We start from the raw sequence: 15,000 nt of genomic DNA, 5'->3' as shown, positions 1-15,000 counted from the left end.
CTATTAAATTACATCCACCTCACACCTTTCCACCTCACCAGCACCACACCTGCTCCTGAAGGCTCTCACTGCACACTCACCATCTATCCGTTTGTCTGTGTCTCTGTCTGTCTGTCTGTCTACTAGATCTCTATCTGTCACTCTATCTGTATATCTATCTGTATATGCATTTGTCTATCTATCTATCTATCTATCTATCTATCTCTCTATCACAATGTCATTCCACCTCTCGACCTGTCTCTCTTTCTCTCTATGTCTCTATCTGTCTCTCTCTATCTGTATCTCTCTATCTGTCTCTTTCTCTGACTCTGTCTTTCCATCTGTCTCTTTGTCTCTCTCTCTATCTCTAGCTGTCTCTCTCTCTCTCTCTATCTCTCTCTCTCTCTATCTCTGTCTCTCCATCTGTCTCTTTGTCTCTCTCTCTCTATCCTTATCTGTCTCTGTCTCTCCATCTGTCTCTTTGTCTCTCTATCTGTCTCTGTCTCTCCATCTGTCTCTTTGTCTCTCTCTCTATCTCTATCTCTCTCTCTCTCTATCTCTGTCTCTCCAAGTGTCTCTCTGTTTCTCTCTCTATCTCTAGCTGTCTCTCTCTATCTGTCTCTGTCTCTGTCTCCATCTGTCTCTTTGTCTCTCTCTCTATCTCTATCTCTCTCTCTCTCTCTATCTCTGTCTCTCCAAGTGTCTCTCTGTCTCTCTCTCTATCTCTAGCTGTCTCTTTATCTCTCTCTTTCTGTCTCTCTCTCTATCTCTCTATCTGTCTCTCTGTCTGTCTCTCTCTCTCTATCTTTATCTGTCTCTGTCTCTCCATCTGTCTCTTTGTCTCTCTATCTGTCTCTGTCTCTTCATCTGTCTCTTTGTCTCTCTCTCTATCTCTATCTCTCTCTATCTCTGTCTCTCCAAGTGTCTCTCTGTCTCTCTCTCTATCTCTAGCTGTCTCTCTCTACCTGTCTCTGTCTCTGTCTCCATCTGTCTCTTTGTCTCTCTATCTCTATCTGTCTCTCTCTCTCTATCTGTCTCTCCAAGTGTCTCTCTGTCTCTCTCTCTATCTCTAGCTGTCTCTTTATTTCTCTCTCTATTTGTCTCTCTCTCTATCTCTCTATCTGTCTCTGTCTCTGTCTCTCCATCTGTCTCTTTGTCTCTCTCTCTATCTCAGTCTGTCTCTTTATCTCTCTCTCTATCTGTCTCTGTCTCTGTCTCTCCATCTGTCTCTTTGTCTCTCTCTCTATCTCTATCTATCTCTCTCTCTCCATCTGCCTCTGTCTCTGTCTCTCCATCTGTCTCTTTGTCTCTCTCTCTCTATCTCTATCAGTCTCTCTCTCTCCATCTCTCTCTGTCTCTCTCTCTCCATCTGTCTCTTTGTCTCTCTCTCTCTCTGTCTCTCTCTCTCTCTGTGTCTCTGTCTCTCTATCTTTCTATCTCTATCTGCCTCTCTCTCTCTGCCTCTCTCTCTCTCTCTATCCTGCCAATAGTTCCAACACTGATCCCTGGGGGTTTGGGGCAGTGTGCTGGGGGTTTTTTGGAGGGGGTGGAGGTGTGGCTGCTGGTTGTTTGGTGCAGTTACAGAAGTTCACTGCTGTATACTTCCCACCCACTTTGGACTCTGCTTTCCCTTTAACCGCTATCACTTGTCAGGTCAGCTCTGCTCCCTCAGCGCTGGGAGGCAGGTACTCATCTGCTGAAATCTCCATAGCTCAGGCTGTTATCAAACCCCTCCTGATGGTCAGTGCTTCCTGTGATGGTCAATACATTGAGCATCAGCCATTTCCGGTTACCCCACCTCAGGGTGGATGCGTGGGGTGGGGGGTGGTGGGGGGCGGGGTTGGTGGTGTCTGGAGAAGCTGCGCAATGATGGTTCGAGGGAAGGGGGGAGATTTCAGTTCCAGGTTTGGTTTGGAAAAGCTGGGATGGTCCCCACCAGGAGATGGACCCGAGACCTGATCGAGGGGCACACAATTGTGACAAGTTTGGACGAGGCAGGTAAAGAGGATCTGTTGCTAGTACAGCCCATCTTACCAGGGGCTCGGGAGGCGGAGGGGGTGGGTTGTAGGTTTGGAGGAAGAGTTGCTGGGGTGGGGAGGTGGGGCTGGTAAGAGGAGGAACATCTTGATGCAGTGAGGGGTCAAGACCAGGAATACACTGCCCACGGGGCGGGAGTGAAAGCAGAGAATGAATCCAGAAGGAACTTGAACGGGCACTGCAAGAGAGCACCACGGGTAGTGCCACTTCTAGAAAATTCACTCACGGGATGTGGGGGTCGCTGGCTGGGCCCAGCATTTATTGCCCATCCCTAATTGCCCCTTGAGTAGGAGGTGGTGAGCTGCCTTCTTGAACTCCTGTGGTGTAGGTACACCCACGGCGCTGTTAGGGAGGGAGTTCCAGGATTTTGTCCCTGTGGTGTAGGTACACCCACAGTGCTGTTAGGGAGGGAGTTCCAGGATTTTGACCCAGCGACAGTGAAGGAATGGCCGATATATTTCCAAGTCAGGATGGTGAGTGACTTGGAGGGGAACTTCCAGATGGTGGTGTTCCCACCTATCTGCTGCCCTTGTCCTTCTAGATGGTAGTGGTCGTGGGTTTGGAAGGTGCTGTCGAAGGTGCCTTGGTGAGTTGCTGCAGTGCATCTTGTAGATGGTACACACGCTGCTGCTACTGTGCGTCGGTGGTGACTGGATTGTTCTGCGGGGAGAGCCAGCATTGCCTCGATGGGAAGAATAGCCTCCTTCTATGGCATAACTGACTCTGTAGCTCTATATCAGTAACCACACGGTCCTCATTACCTCTCCCCATAGCTGCACCAAGGAACTATACTGATTAAAACTCATGAGAAAACCTCCCCCTCGGACCGGGTGACAATCTAATTGGTCCTGGACTAATCTCTTTGAAACCCTCCTACCCCCAACCCCCCAATGTAAGGTTGAGCAGCCTGTGAGTTACAGGTGTATTCTCACCACCCTCACTCCAACCCTTTACAGTGTCTTGTTTTTCACCATGCTCTCTCTCCCCTCTGACCCCGTTGTCGCCTTTTTAGGTGGGGGGGTGGGGTGGGGGTCGATAGGTTGTGACCCTGATTTGTTTCTCTCTCTCTCAGCGGCCGCTCTACAATAAGCCCTAGCTGGAAATATCACAGTGATTTCCCTCGCTTCTGTGTGAAGTGGGTGGTGAGCTCCCTCTCGACAGGGAAGGGAAGGGGGGTTGCTGCCAACCCTCTAACCTCCCCTTGAGGTCCCCAGCTCTGTGGACCGAAACGTTTCATCTTTTATTGAGGGGTGGTGGGGGGTGGGGGGTGGGCGGTGAAATATAGCTTTAGCAGGTCAGCCTCAGAGTCTTGCTCTCTGACTACTCCCAATCCTGCTGACATAGCGCTCCCAACTTCTCTTTTCACTTGTCGATCGCGCTTGCCTTCTTGAGTTTCCTCTTGAATAAAAAACCATTCGCGGCTCGGCTCTCTGCTGAATCCCGAAGTTGCACTCGTGATAAATTTAGGCTGCCTTGTAGTGAGGCGTCCAGGGAGTCCCTGTCTTGGCTGCCCTCACTCCCTTCTCAGTGATGGTATAACTAGGTCTACACCAGAGCCTTCTTCCTCTTTGGAGGCCCTCACACCTTGCTGGAGTGGGGTGTGTGGGGTGGGTGGTGTGGCGAGGGTGCAGTAGGGGTGTTCCTGGGTTCCAACACCCCCAGCGGGGCAGCCGGTGGTGTTTTGTAACCCCCCCGCCCCCATGTTAAACAAAAAGGGAAACCCTCTAATTAAAACTCTACCCATGACCATGGAACCAAGGTTGGGAACCTGATCATCCTGAGCTGGTCTGGCCCTACATGGGGGTCTCTAGACCCACCAGCCATGTAGTTGACTCTTGAATACCCACTGAAATAGGCAATTAGGGATGGGGTAATCGATGACTGACCCAGCCCATGAAGGTGTAAAATTCTGCATTTGTTTGCCTCCTGATCCCAATTCAGTTGGGTAACCCTTTTCAAACCATTCGAATGAACCCCCCACCCCCCCACCCCACCAATGAGTATTTCCATTGTAGCCTTCCAGACAAATATTTTGTTTTGAGGCCATAAGACATAGGAGCAGAAATGAGGCCATTTGGCCCATCGAGTCTGTTCCTCCATTCAATCATGGCTGATAAGTTTCTCAACCCCATTCTCCCGCCTTCTCCCCGTAACCTTTGACCCCCTCACCAATCAAGAACCTATCTATCTCGGTCTTAAATACACTCAATGACCTGGCCTCCACAGCCTTCTGTGGCAATGAATTCCATAGATTCACCGCTCTCTGGCTAAAGACGTTTCTCCTCATCTCTGTTCTAAAAGGTCTTCCCTTTACTCTGAGGCTGTGCCCTCAGGTCCTAGTCTCTCCTACTAATGGAAACATCTTCCTCATGTCCACTCTATCCAGGCCTTTCAGTATTCTGTAAGTTTCAATCAGATCCCCCCTCATCCTTCGAAACTCCATCGAGTATAGACCCAGAGTCCTCAAAGGTTCCTCATATGTTAATCCTTTCATTCCTGGGATCGTTCTCGTGAACCTCCTCTGGACCCTCTCCAGGGCCAGAACATCCTTCCTGAGATACGGGGCCCAAAATTGCTCACAATATTCTAAATGTGGTCTGACCAGAGCCTTTTAAAGCCTCAGCAGCACATCCCTGCTTTTATATTCTAGTCCTCTCGCAATAAATGCCAACATTGCATTTGCCTTCCTAACTACCAACTCAACCTGCAAGTTAACCTTAAGAGAATCCTGGACTAGGACTCCCAAGTCCCTTTGCACTCCAGATTTCTGAATTCTCTCCCCATTTAGAAAATAGTCTGTGCCTCTATCCTTCCTACCAAAGTGCATGACCTCACACTTGCCCACGTTGTATTCCATCTGCCACTTCTTTGCCCATTCTCCTAACCTGTCCAAATCCTTCTGCAGCCTCCCCGCCTCCTCAATACTACCTGTCTTGTGTGTGTGTATTTGTCCTTTGCCAGGACAGCAATGCAGACCGGATGGGCCAAAGGGCCTCTTCTGCACTGTGTGGTTCTGTGAAGGCCCAAGACTAAGAATTTCGATTGCCGAGACAATTCTCGGAGTGCCCAGGCGTTGGTGGTGCTCGTGTACTCCTATCGTTCCTCCATGGTAGCGTGGATTTGTCCCCCATCGCATTCCCTTGAGGTGGTGTCACCCTCGTCGATGCTCCGAGCGTAAGACAGCTTTGAGGGTGCCCCAGTACTTGCGGGGAGTGGGGAGTGGGGGGGAGAGCTTCTGCACTGAACACCCCTGCCAAGCCTACAGGCCAGCCAATCACGTCACATCTCCTCCCAAGATCTCGGTAGCTTTGCAGCTTAGAACACGCACCCCTTTGACTGACATGGAACACGCGCCACTTGATCAAAACGTTTCAGATCCCTGAGGGGTCTTGGACAGGGTGGACATGGAGAGCATGTTTCCTCTTGGGGGAGAATCTCGAACGATGGGGGTGGGGGGCGGGGTGGTGGGGTCACTGTTTAAAAATAAGGGGGTCACCCATTTAAAGCAGGGACGAGGTGAGATTTATTCTCTCAGAGTGAGTCTTTGGAAGTTTCTTCCTGGAAAGGAGTTGGAGGGAGACTCTTTGGATATTGTTCCGGCAGATGTGGATAGATTCCTGGTGAGCAAGGGGTGGAGGGGGGCGTGGTGATAGGTTATCGGGGGGAGAGGGGGGATGCAGATTTCAGGTCAGGGTCAGATCAGCCACGATCTTATTAAATGGCAGAACAGGCTCGAGGGGTTGAATGGCCTCCTTCTCCTCCTTGTCCATTGGCTGAGATCTTCAGTCTTGAGCCTCCACTGTCTTGGAAACCCAACCTACATTGTAGGGGTGTTTCGTCTAATATCCCCTTGCCCTAATCTATTAGATATGCACATTTTTTCCGACGCATTAGCAATCGATTTAATTAGGCCGCTTTAATTTTAGCCATCCCCCCCTTCCGAATCATTGTTTATTTATTTATCTGTTTAACTGTTTCTCGTTGCCACGCCCACCTCCACAGGACTCCAACCCTTACAGAACTCACCCTGTCACGCCTCCACACCGTTTACAGGTCACTTCAGTTCAGCACGTCCCGCAATCTCTGCTCCCAGTCTCCGAGATTTCCCCCCGAGTACCTCACCACTATTTCTACCTGTCAGAGAGAGCCGCTCAATACATTTCCAGCCACGGCACCCAACAGGTCAGGGAGCGCTGACAGGAGAATGACTGGTACCTGACACAGGAACCCAACATTTTCAGTTTAGGAAAGAGACACCTTCAATTCCCATTGATTTAAGAAAAATAAACACAGAGAAATACACTTTCTCCGAAGAAGAAAAGAGTTGACGTGTCGAATCCTCATGACAGAACTTGAGTGAGTCCAAGAAAGAGTTGAAATATGCTTTCTTGGACTCACTCAAGTTCTGTCGAAGGGTCATGAGGACTCGAAACGTCACCTCTTTTCTTCTCCGCCAATGCTGCCAGACCTGCTGAGTTTTTCCAGGTAATTCTGTTTTTGTTTTGGATTTCCAGCATCCGCAGTTTTTTTTTGTTGTTTTTTTGTTTTTAATACACTTTCTCCGGTGCACATCCATTGCAAGTGGGGTGTTACACACACGCACACACACACACACACACACACACATACACTTTCTCTCCTGCACATACATTGCAAGTGAAGTATTGTACACACACACACACACAGACAATTACGCTTTCTCCACTGCACATACATTGCAAGCGTAGTATTGCACACACACACACACACACACACACACACACAAATACACTTTCTCCACTGCACATACATTGCAAGCGGAGTATTGCACACACACACACACACACAAATACACTTTCTCTCCTGAACATACATTGCAAGTGGAGTATTGCACACACACACACACACACACACACACACACAAATACACTTTACTGCACATACATTGCAAGTGGAGTATTGCACACACACACACAAAAATACACTTTCTCCACTGCACATACATTACAAGCGGAGTATTGCACACACACACACACACATAAACACACAAATACACTTTCTCTCCTGAACATACATTGCAAGTGGAGTGTTGTACACACACACACATACACAAATACACTTTCTCTCCTGCACATGCATTGCAAGTGGGGTAATGTTAACGAGTGAAGCCCATTTGAATGTAAGCATTCAATTTTGTTCCTCTAAATGGAAGGAAATAGTTATTCTATCCAATCATCTGATCAAACTGCAACTCGAATAGTTTCATTTCTTACTTCCTCTTGAATATAACTCAGAATACTCTTATACATAATGTATAAGCTCACAGCTTTTGCAGCCTACATAAATAATATGCACAATTTCAACTGATCACACAAGTCCAATTAGCCTTGCTCTATTATTTGTAGCATTTTGTTGGAATAGTTAAATCTTGTCTTCAAGGCTTAACTTTTCAACAAATTATCTAGGGATAATTTGGCCATTAAACCTAAGCTCCTCTCTCTCTCTCCTTATCTCTCTCTCACACACACACACACACACACACTCACTCACGCACATATACACTGCTATGACCAATGCAGTTGGTAAAGATGAGATATTTAAAAATCCCAATTTTAACAACTGTCATAACCTATAGTTTTAAGTGTTATGTCTGAGGTGCAACTCTAAATTCAGGAATCAGACTACCAGTTCTCAAGAAGTTTTATATTAAGCTAAATGAAACATTTGATTAATTTACACAGGTTAAATATATACACACATGGTTACAAATCACTACTATCATAACTTTGAACAAGTTCCCAAACTAATCTCCGTTAAGACAACAACAACCCATTGACTTAACCAGACACCAGGCAAAGTGTTTTCACCTTACGATTTCAAAGTGAGGTTTTTCTTTCACTTTGGTTCCTGTGAAGCCAGTTGGAGACTTACAGCTGCTTTTGATCTTACAATGCCTCTTCCCTGCACACACAAGACTGCTGAAGTGATACCTAGCACAGCCAATTGAATGTAAATTCTTTTTATATCACCAGCTTCTTCAAACAATAAAACCCGTTTCATACCATCAGTTTTATTAGTAATATAAACATATTGCTTGGTCTCTGCTAGCTAGGTGCCAGATTTCACCTCACTTATAGAATGCTCTAGTCAAAATATGTAAATGTACTGTAATTCTCCTATATCTCAAAATTAGTACGCATCAAAGCACCCAGACGTAGGTAGGGTTCCAAATGAATACTTTGTGTCGGTGTTCACAAGTGAGAGGGACGGCGTGGGTATGTAAATCAGGCAGAAGGACTGTGATATAATTAAAGAAATTAGCTGAGGGAGGGAGGAGTTTCTCGGTGGTCTGACAGTATTAAAAGTGGATAAGTCTCCAGGCCTGGATGAAATGTATCCCAAGCTGTTGAGCGAGGCAAGGGAGGAGATAGCAGGGGCGCTGGCAATAATTTTCAATACCTGTCTGGCCACAGGAGAGGTGCCAGAGGACTGGAGGACAGCCAATCTGGTACTGTTATTCAAGAAGGGACGAAGGGATAAACCAGGGAACTACAGGCCAGTCAGTTTAACCCCAGTGGTGGGGAAACTATTGGAAGCAATTCTGAGGGACAGAATTAATCTATACTTGGAAGGGCAGGGATTAATCAAGGACAGTCAGCATGGTTTTGTTAAGGGGAGGTCATGTCTCACCAATTTGATTGAATTTGTCGAAGAAGTGACCAGGTGTGTAATTGAGGGTAATACATTTGATGTAGTCCACTTGGACTTCAGCAAGGCTTTTGATAAGGTCCCACATGGGAGACTGATAACAAAGGTAAGAGCCCATGGGCTCCAAGGCAATTTGGCAAAACGGATCCAGAATTGGCTGAGTGGCAGGAAGCAGAAGGTGATGGTTGAGAGGTGTTTTTGTGACTGGATGCTTGTATCCAGTCAGGTTCCACAGGGATCATATTGGGTCCTTTGCTGTTTGTGGTATATATAAACAATTGAAACTTGAATGTAGGAGGGTTGATCAGTAAGTTCGCAGATGACACGGAAATTGGTGGGGTGGTGAACAGTGAGGAGGTTAGCCTTAGATTACAGGAGGATATAGATGGGCTGGTCAGATGGGCTGACCAGTGGCAAATGGAATTTAATCCGGATAAGTGTGAGGTGATGCACTTGGGCAGGACAAACAAGGCACGGGAATACACAATGAATGGTAGGACCCTGGGAAGTACCGAGGATCAGAGGGACCTTAGTGTGTGTCCACCTGTCCCTTAAGGACAAAGAAAAGTACAGCACAGGAACAGACCCTTCGGCCCTCCAAGCCTGCGCCGATCATATTGCCCATCAGCTAAAACATTTTTCACTTCCGGGGTCCGTATCCCTCTATTCCCATCCTATTCGTGTAGTTGTCAAGCTGCCTCTTAGACACCACTATCGTACCTGCTTCCACCACCTGCTCTGGCAGCGAATTCCAGACACTCACTACCCTCTGTGTAAAAAACCTGCCCCGCACATCTCCTCTATAGTTTTCTCCTCTCACCTTAAATCTATGTCCCCTAGTCATTGACTCTTCCACCCTGGGGAAAAGCTTCTGACTATCTACTCTGTCCATGCCACTCATAATTTTGTAAACTTCTATCAAGTCGCCCCTCAATCTCCGTCACTCTAGTGAGAACAACCCGAGTTTCTCCAACCTCTCCTCATAGCTAATAACCTCCAGACCAGGCAGCATCCTGGTAAACCTCCTCTGCACCCTCTCCAATGCCTCCCTATCCTTCTGGTAATGTGGCGACCAGAATTGCACACAATATTCCAAGTGTGGCCTAACCAAGGTTCTATACAGCTGCAGCATGACTTCCCAGCTTTTATACTCAATACCCCCTGCCGATGAAGGTAAGCATGTCATATGCCTTCCTGACTACCTTATCCACCTGCGTTGCCACTTTCAGTGACCTGTGGACCTGTACACCTAGATCCCTCTGCCCGTCAATGAGCTAAAGGGTTCTGCCATTTACTGTATAATTCCTGCCTGTATTAGACCTTCCAAAATGCATTACCTCGCCTTTGTCCGGATTAGACTCCATCTACCATTTCTCCGCCCAAGTCTCCAACTGATCTATATCCTGTTGTATACTTTGACAATCCTCTTCACTATCTGCAACTCCTCCAACCTTAGTGTCGTCTGCAAACTTACTAATTAGCCCAGTTACATTTTCCTCCAAATCATTTATGTATACTACCAACAGCAAAAGTCCCAGCACTGATCCCTGTGGAACTCCACTAGTCACAGCTCTCCATTCAGAAAAGCACCCTTCCACTGCTACCCTCTGTCTTCTATGACCAAGCCAATTCTGTATTCATCTTGCCAGCTCACCTCTAATCCCGTGCGACTTTACCTTCTGTACCAGTCTGCCATGAGGGACCTTGTCAAAGGCCTTACTGAAATCCATGTATATAACATCCACTACATTCCATTGTCGATCACCTTTGTCACTTCCTCAAAAAACTTGTTCAAGTTAGTGAGACACGACCTCCCCTTCACAAAACCGTGCTGCCTCTCACTAATACGCCCATTTGCTTCCAAACGGTAGTAAATCCTGTCACGAAGAATCTTCTCCAATAATTTCCCTACCACTGACGTAAGGCTCACCGGCCTGTAATTTCCTGGATTATCCCTGCTACCCTTCTTAAACAATGGAACAACACTGGCCATTCTCCAGTCCTCTGGGACCTCACCTGTAGCCAGTGAGGATACAAAGATTTCTGTCAAGGCCCCAGCAATCTCCTCCCTTGCCTCCCTCAGTACTCTGGGGTAGATCCCATCTGGCCCTGGGGACTTATCCACCTTAATATTCTTCAAGACGTCTAACACTTCCTCTTTTTTGATCTCAGTATGATCCAGGTTATCTACACACTCTTCCCTAGACAAATCGACCGCTAAGTCCTTCTCTTTGGTGCATATTGATGAGAAGTATCCATTTAGTATCTCTCCCATTTCTTCTGGCTCCACACACAGATTCCCACCTCTGTCCCTGAGTGGGCCTACACTTTCCCTGGCTACCCTCTTGCTTTTTACATATGTATATAAGGCCTTGGGATTTTCTTTAATCCTGGTTGCCAGTGACTTTTCATGACTCCTTGTTTAAGTTTCTTCCTACTCTCTTTATATTCTCCACGGGCTTCATCTGTTCCCAGCCTTCTAGCCCTTACGAATGATTCCCTTTTCTTTTTGACTAATCTCACAATATCCTTCGTTTTCCAAGGTTCCTGAAACTTGCCATACTTATCCTTCATCCTAGCAGGAACATGCCAGTCCTGAATTCTTATCAACTGACGTTTGAAAGCCCCCCACATGTCAGTTGTTGATTTGCCCTCAAACATCCGCCTCCTGTCTAGCTTCCTCAGTTCCTGCCTAATATTGTTATAAATAGCCTTCCCCCAATTAAGCACCTTAACCCGAGGACTCCAGTTATCCTTATCCACCAGTACCTTGAAACTAACTGAATTATGGTCACTTTTCCCCAAATGCTCCCCAACTGAAACTTCGACCACCTGGCCGGGTTCATTCCCTAATACCTGGTCCAGTATTGTCCCTTCCCTAGTTGGACTATCTACATATCATCTCAGGAAGCCCTCCTGGATGCACCTTACAAATTCTGCACCATCCAAACCCCTAGCACTAAGTGATTCCCAGTCAATATGGGGAAAGTCAAAATCACCCACCACAACAACCCTTTGGTTTTACATCTTTCCAAAATCTGCCTACATAACTGTTCCTCAATCTCCCACCTGCAACTGGGAGACCTATAGTAAACCCCCAACATTGTGACTGCACCCTTCCTATTCCGGAGCTCTACCCATATTGCCTCGCTGTATGAGCCCACCGAGGTGTCCTCCTGTCGTACAGCTGTGATATTCCCCTTAACCCGCAGTGCAACTCCCCCACCTCTTCTACATCCCTCTCTATCCTGCCTGAAACATCTAAATCCTGGAACGTTTATCTGACAATCCTGTCCATCCTTCAATCAAGTCTCTGTAATAGCAATAACGTCATAGTCCCAAGTACTAATCCAAGCTCTAAGCTCATCTGCCTTGCCTGTTATACTTCTCGCATTGAAACAAATGCATTTCAGACCCACAATCCCACTGTGTTCAGTAGTTTCTCCCTGCCTGCCCTTCCTCTTAGTCCAACTGGCCATATTTACTAGTTCCCAGTCATTTATTTCACCTGCTGACCTATTGCTCTGGTTCCCAGCCCCCTGCTATACTAGTTTAAGGTAGCGGGACAGGTAGATAAGCTGGTTAAGAAGGCATATGGGACACTTGCCTTTATTAGCCGAGGCATAGAACATAAGAGCAGGGAGGTTATCCTAAACTGTATAAAACGCTGGTTAGGCCATAGCTAGAGTGCTCCCTGCAGTTCTGGAATCTGCATTATAGGAAGGATGTGATTGCACTAGAGAGAGTGCAGCGGAGATTTACCAGGATGTTGCATGAGCTGGAGAGTTTTAGTTATGAGGAGAGATTGGATAGACTGGGGTTATTTTCCCTGGAGCAGAGGAGATTAAGGGGGGACATGACTGAGGTGTATTAAATTATGAGGGGCATAGATAGGGTAGACCGGAAGGAACTTGTCCCCTTGGTGGAAGGATCAGTTACCAGGGGGTATAGATTTAAGGTAAGGGGCAGGAGGTTTAGAGGGGATGTGAGGAAGAATTATTTTCACCCAGAGGGTGGTGGGAATCTGGAAATCACTGTCTGAAAGGATGGTAGAGGTGGAAACCCTCAGAACATTGAAGAAGTATTTGGATGTGCACTTGCGATGCTATGGGCATACAAGGCTATGGGCCTAGTGATGGAAAATGGGATTAGAATAGTTAGGTACATGTTCGACCGGCGCTGACTCGATGGGCCGAAGGGCCTTTTTCTGTGCTGTAGACCTCTGTGACTCTGTGACTACCTGGCTTTAATCCAATTAAGACACACCCATAGACTAAACTTCTGTTTTAAAACAAAAATATTTCCCAGTAGTAGTATATACATTAATAGCTTCATGACAGACACACACATACAAGCTGACACGCACACACACACACACACACACACACACACACACACACATATACACACACACACATACACACACACACATATACACACACACACATACACACACACAAGCTGACACACACACACATATGCACACACACACATACACACGCAAGCTGACACACACACACACATACGCACACACACACATACACACACACACAAGCTGACACACACACATACATACACACACACACAAGCTGACACACACACATACACACACACATACAAACACACAAGCTGACACACACACATACACACACACACACACACAAGCTGACATACACACATACACACACGCAAGCTGATACACAAACACGTACGCACACACACACACACACATACACACACACAAGCTGACACACACACATACACATACACACATACACATACACACACACACATACACACACATAAGCTGACACACACACATACACACACACACATACAAACACATGAGCTGACACACACATACACACACACACACACAAGCTGACACACACACATACATACACATACACCCATACAAACACACAAGCTGACACATACACATACACACACATACACAAGCTGACACACACACACACATGCACACACACACAAGCTGACACACACACATACACACACAATCTGACACACACATGTACACATACAAGCTGACACGCACACAAACACAAGCTGACACACACAAACACACACACGCATATACACACACACAAGCTGACACACACACGTACACACACACACACACACACATACAAGCTGACACACACACAAACACACACATACACACACAAACACGTACACACACACACACATACACACACACACACACACACATACAAGCTGACACACACACAAACACACACATACACACACAAACACGTACACACACACACACATACACACACACACACACACACACACAAGCTGACACACACACATACAAGCTGACACACACACAAACACACACATAGACACACACACAAACACACACTCGCATATAACTACTGTCATTCTCTCTCTCTCTCTCTCACACACACACACGCCCACTGACTCTCTCTTTCTCTCTTTCTCTCTAACACACACACAAACCACTGCCAACTGCCTGTTGTTGGACTAGAGAACCTGTTATAATACAGTTAACACAGAGGAAGAGATGAAAGAAATGGTCAGCAGTGGGAATTGAACTGCTTTATTTGCCATTCAAGATCATTGAATGTTTCAGTGGAAAGCTGTATTTCAGAGCAGCGATTTAAGAAAGATTGATGAATCGAGTTTAGCTTCAGCGATTTTTATCCTTCCTTTTGCCAGCGTCGGCTTTCTACGAACGAATGAATGGTAAATGTTTGTATTTCCTGTTTTGTTCCAGTGGCAGCGATGCTTCGGGTGACAGCGCGAGGTGAGTGGGATTGAAAACGCGTCGTGGCTCTTTTAACAGCCGATTAGGCAGCTAGAGGACAGCAGTGACCCACCAGCGTGACCGCTCTGTCGGACCTCTGCCCGAGGACAACCCCACCCCACATGGGGGAGGGGTGGGGGGGGGTGGGTTTACGAGGGTGGGGAGGTGGAGGGGGGAGGCACAGTCAAGTGAGCTTCTCCCCACCTCCCCAAGGAACCCGAGTTGCGGTGTGATCACACGGATTTCCCCCTGCTCCTCGGTGCCCTGGATGGTGAAGCTGGGGAGGCTGCAATGTCTCTCCAAAGCCTTCCAGACCAGGAGGCTCTCCCGCTAGCTTCAGGTCTTCCACTTGGGGAGGCTTCGCAAACCAACCCCAATCCTGACTGGCCATGTTTAGGAGCTCAACGTCCACTCCCGGAGTCGGGGACCAGCCCACAGGCTGCGGACCCAGACAGAGGGACCCTGTCTGTTCTGGTGTGGTGGGACCTGCCACTGGGAAGGAGGGA

At 47.2% G+C, this 15,000-nt stretch overlaps 1 protein-coding gene across 2 annotated transcripts in view; it reads left to right on the top strand.

Moving 5' to 3' along the window:
• LOC121274991 (Fc receptor-like protein 2) overlaps positions 1-15,000 on the top strand; it is an 81,925-nt gene that overhangs the window by 32,034 nt on the left and 34,891 nt on the right. The window contains exon 2 of one of the 2 annotated variants that reach the window (XM_041182384.1): positions 14,465-14,494. The exons of the other annotated variant lie outside the window; for it this stretch is intronic. Within the exon in view, the coding sequence (XP_041038318.1) occupies positions 14,465-14,494 (30 nt within the window). The remainder of the gene's footprint in view (positions 1-14,464; positions 14,495-15,000) is intronic. 2 annotated transcript variants of the gene reach the window in all.

This window comes from Carcharodon carcharias, assembly GCF_017639515.1.
Source record: "Carcharodon carcharias isolate sCarCar2 chromosome 39 unlocalized genomic scaffold, sCarCar2.pri SUPER_39_unloc_7, whole genome shotgun sequence".
Taxonomy (NCBI): Eukaryota; Metazoa; Chordata; class Chondrichthyes; order Lamniformes; family Lamnidae; genus Carcharodon; species Carcharodon carcharias.
Note: the sequence above shows the minus strand (reverse complement) of the source record. Positions and strands in the feature narration are given on the sequence as shown.